The 2,067-nt window shown below is 36.5% G+C and overlaps 1 protein-coding gene across 1 annotated transcript; it reads left to right on the forward strand.

The window, feature by feature from the left end:
- The first annotated feature begins 411 nt into the window (after positions 1-411).
- On the forward strand, positions 412-1,370 carry LOC140763112 (uncharacterized). The gene has a single exon (XM_073101170.1). It carries the CDS (start codon positions 541-543, stop codon positions 1,111-1,113), a length of 573 nt encoding a protein of 190 aa, XP_072957271.1. The 5' UTR covers positions 412-540; the 3' UTR covers positions 1,114-1,370.
- The last annotated feature ends 697 nt before the right edge of the window (positions 1,371-2,067 follow it).

Raw genomic sequence — 2,067 nt, forward strand, 5'->3', positions numbered from 1 at the left:
AGTTGTTAATATGTCATTAACTGCCATTTTCATAGAAATTATGAATTATAGTTAGAAAAATAAGTAAGAATAATTCTTTTAGCTCTCTCAATTGGGAAAAAAAAATCTAATGTATAGGAAATCAAGTTTATTTTAAGAGATATGGCACCTTATTTGCAATACATACTAAGTTTTTTTTAAGAGGAAACCAAGCAATTCAAATTAAATATACCAACTACATCCTAGATATACAAACGTCCATAAATAAATAAAAGTTTTTCTAGCAAAGCTTCAATTTCTATACCATCCAACATTCAATTTCTATTCTTATATTGATTGGCTCATTAATATTTAATGAGTACTAAATGACGGACCAGTAAACTTGAAGATAAGAAAAAGAAAATACCTTCTCTATAAAGATAAAAAAAAACGGGTTTGAGTGACAAAAGCAAAACACTACTGTGCTTTTTGGCAAATTTCTGTTTTAAAAATATACTAACAATTTTGGTCACAAATATGATATTTAAAATATGTATATATTGACGATTGAATGGAGCCCAAATGCGTCCTGATGCCTCCGACCAAGAGAATCAAAATAACTATCACCCAATTATCAACTTTCTTAATCTCCACGCCTTATCTTCGCACCGTACAAATGTGCGGCTCATCCTTAGTCAAACTCCGAAACCAAGGAGGCCAGCCATGAAGAAGTTTGCTCACCCAGGAGAAGACGAGCCCGACCTCGAGCTCCTCAAAGCCGTGGCGCAGGCCTGGCACGCGCAATCCTGCAGCAACGCGAAACCCGCCAAGGAGTTCGACGCGCAGAAGGGCTCCGTCGACAGCCGCCGGCCCTCGCGCTTCAAGCTGGAAGCCATCGGCATGGCCTCCAAGGCAGGAGAGGCGGCGAACTGGGATTTTGCACAGTCTCTGTGGGATTCGTACGAGATCGTTACGCTATCGAAGAAGTTGGAGGCCAACCTTGCTCTGGACCAGTACCCCATGTCAGGCCATGCAGACTCGGCCGGAAAGGCAGGGAAGAGAGCACGGGAGAGCAAGCATAGCTTGAGGAGGTTGCTTCATAGAGCTGGGAAAGGTTTTGGTGGCCATGATGGAGGAGGAAGAGAAGAGATGTAGTTTAGTTTCATTTGTTTGAGATCACATACTGCAATGTTTCAACTGTTCAATTTTGACACATAGCTAGAGAGAGAGAGAGAGAGAGAGAGTACAAACATAAACTTGCTCTAGAATATTGTCTTCTTTTGAGACGAACAAACTTGATCTAAAACTGTTTTTCCTGCACAGTAGTACAAGAAGGAACTTTTTTTTTTCTTTGTTTATCTGTAATAAATTAGTAATGCTTTTCCTCCGGTTATCTTTATTCAAGTTTTTTAGGATAACAAAATTAGAATAAAATCTAAGTTATCCTAGTTCGCAAAAAGGCCAATTTTGTCCCTCTCGAATTCTTTATCTAAATATTTATTTATGTTAAAAGTTTTTTTATTAATATTATATATATATAGTATTTATGATATTTTATGTATGTATGTAATGAAAAATATTTTAGTACGAGGTGTTTATGATGATATCTATATTGTGAAAATTATGATGAAAATTATTAAACCGGTAAAACGACACGATCCATATATCTCATTTAATAAATAAGTTATGTATGCGCGACACATTAACATGACACAATAATAAAATAACATGACACTATTAACTCAATTAACAATTTATAACATAAAAATATTATGCCAAAGATCAACTTTACTTTTTCAAAATACAAAATAATATATAATAAACTCAAACAAAATAATTTTTGACACAAATTATAACATAATTTTAAAAGTGAGATCGATGTTGTTCACCACCACCAGATCCATTGCTAGCATTCACAACCATTGCAAAATCTAGTAAAAGGAATAAAAAAATAATAAGACCCCATTTGCATTCTTGACTGTCGATGATGGTGCTCGTCAGTAGCCCCTTCCCTTCTCTCCCCGCTATGTTGAGTCGAGGAGGGGGGAAGAGTGGTTGGGGTGGACCGAGTCTTGCCTAGGTGGGTGGTAGCCCAGCCTAAGTGAATTT

The sequence above is a fragment of the Typha angustifolia genome, chromosome 1, assembly GCF_048772165.1.
Source record: "Typha angustifolia cultivar Huaian chromosome 1, ASM4877216v1, whole genome shotgun sequence".
NCBI classification, from domain to species: Eukaryota; Viridiplantae; Streptophyta; class Magnoliopsida; order Poales; family Typhaceae; genus Typha; species Typha angustifolia.

Coding starts and splice junctions, on each gene's coding strand:
- LOC140763112 (XM_073101170.1), top strand. CDS start 541: ATGCGTCCTGATGCCTCCGACCAAGAGAATCAAAATAACTATCACCCA.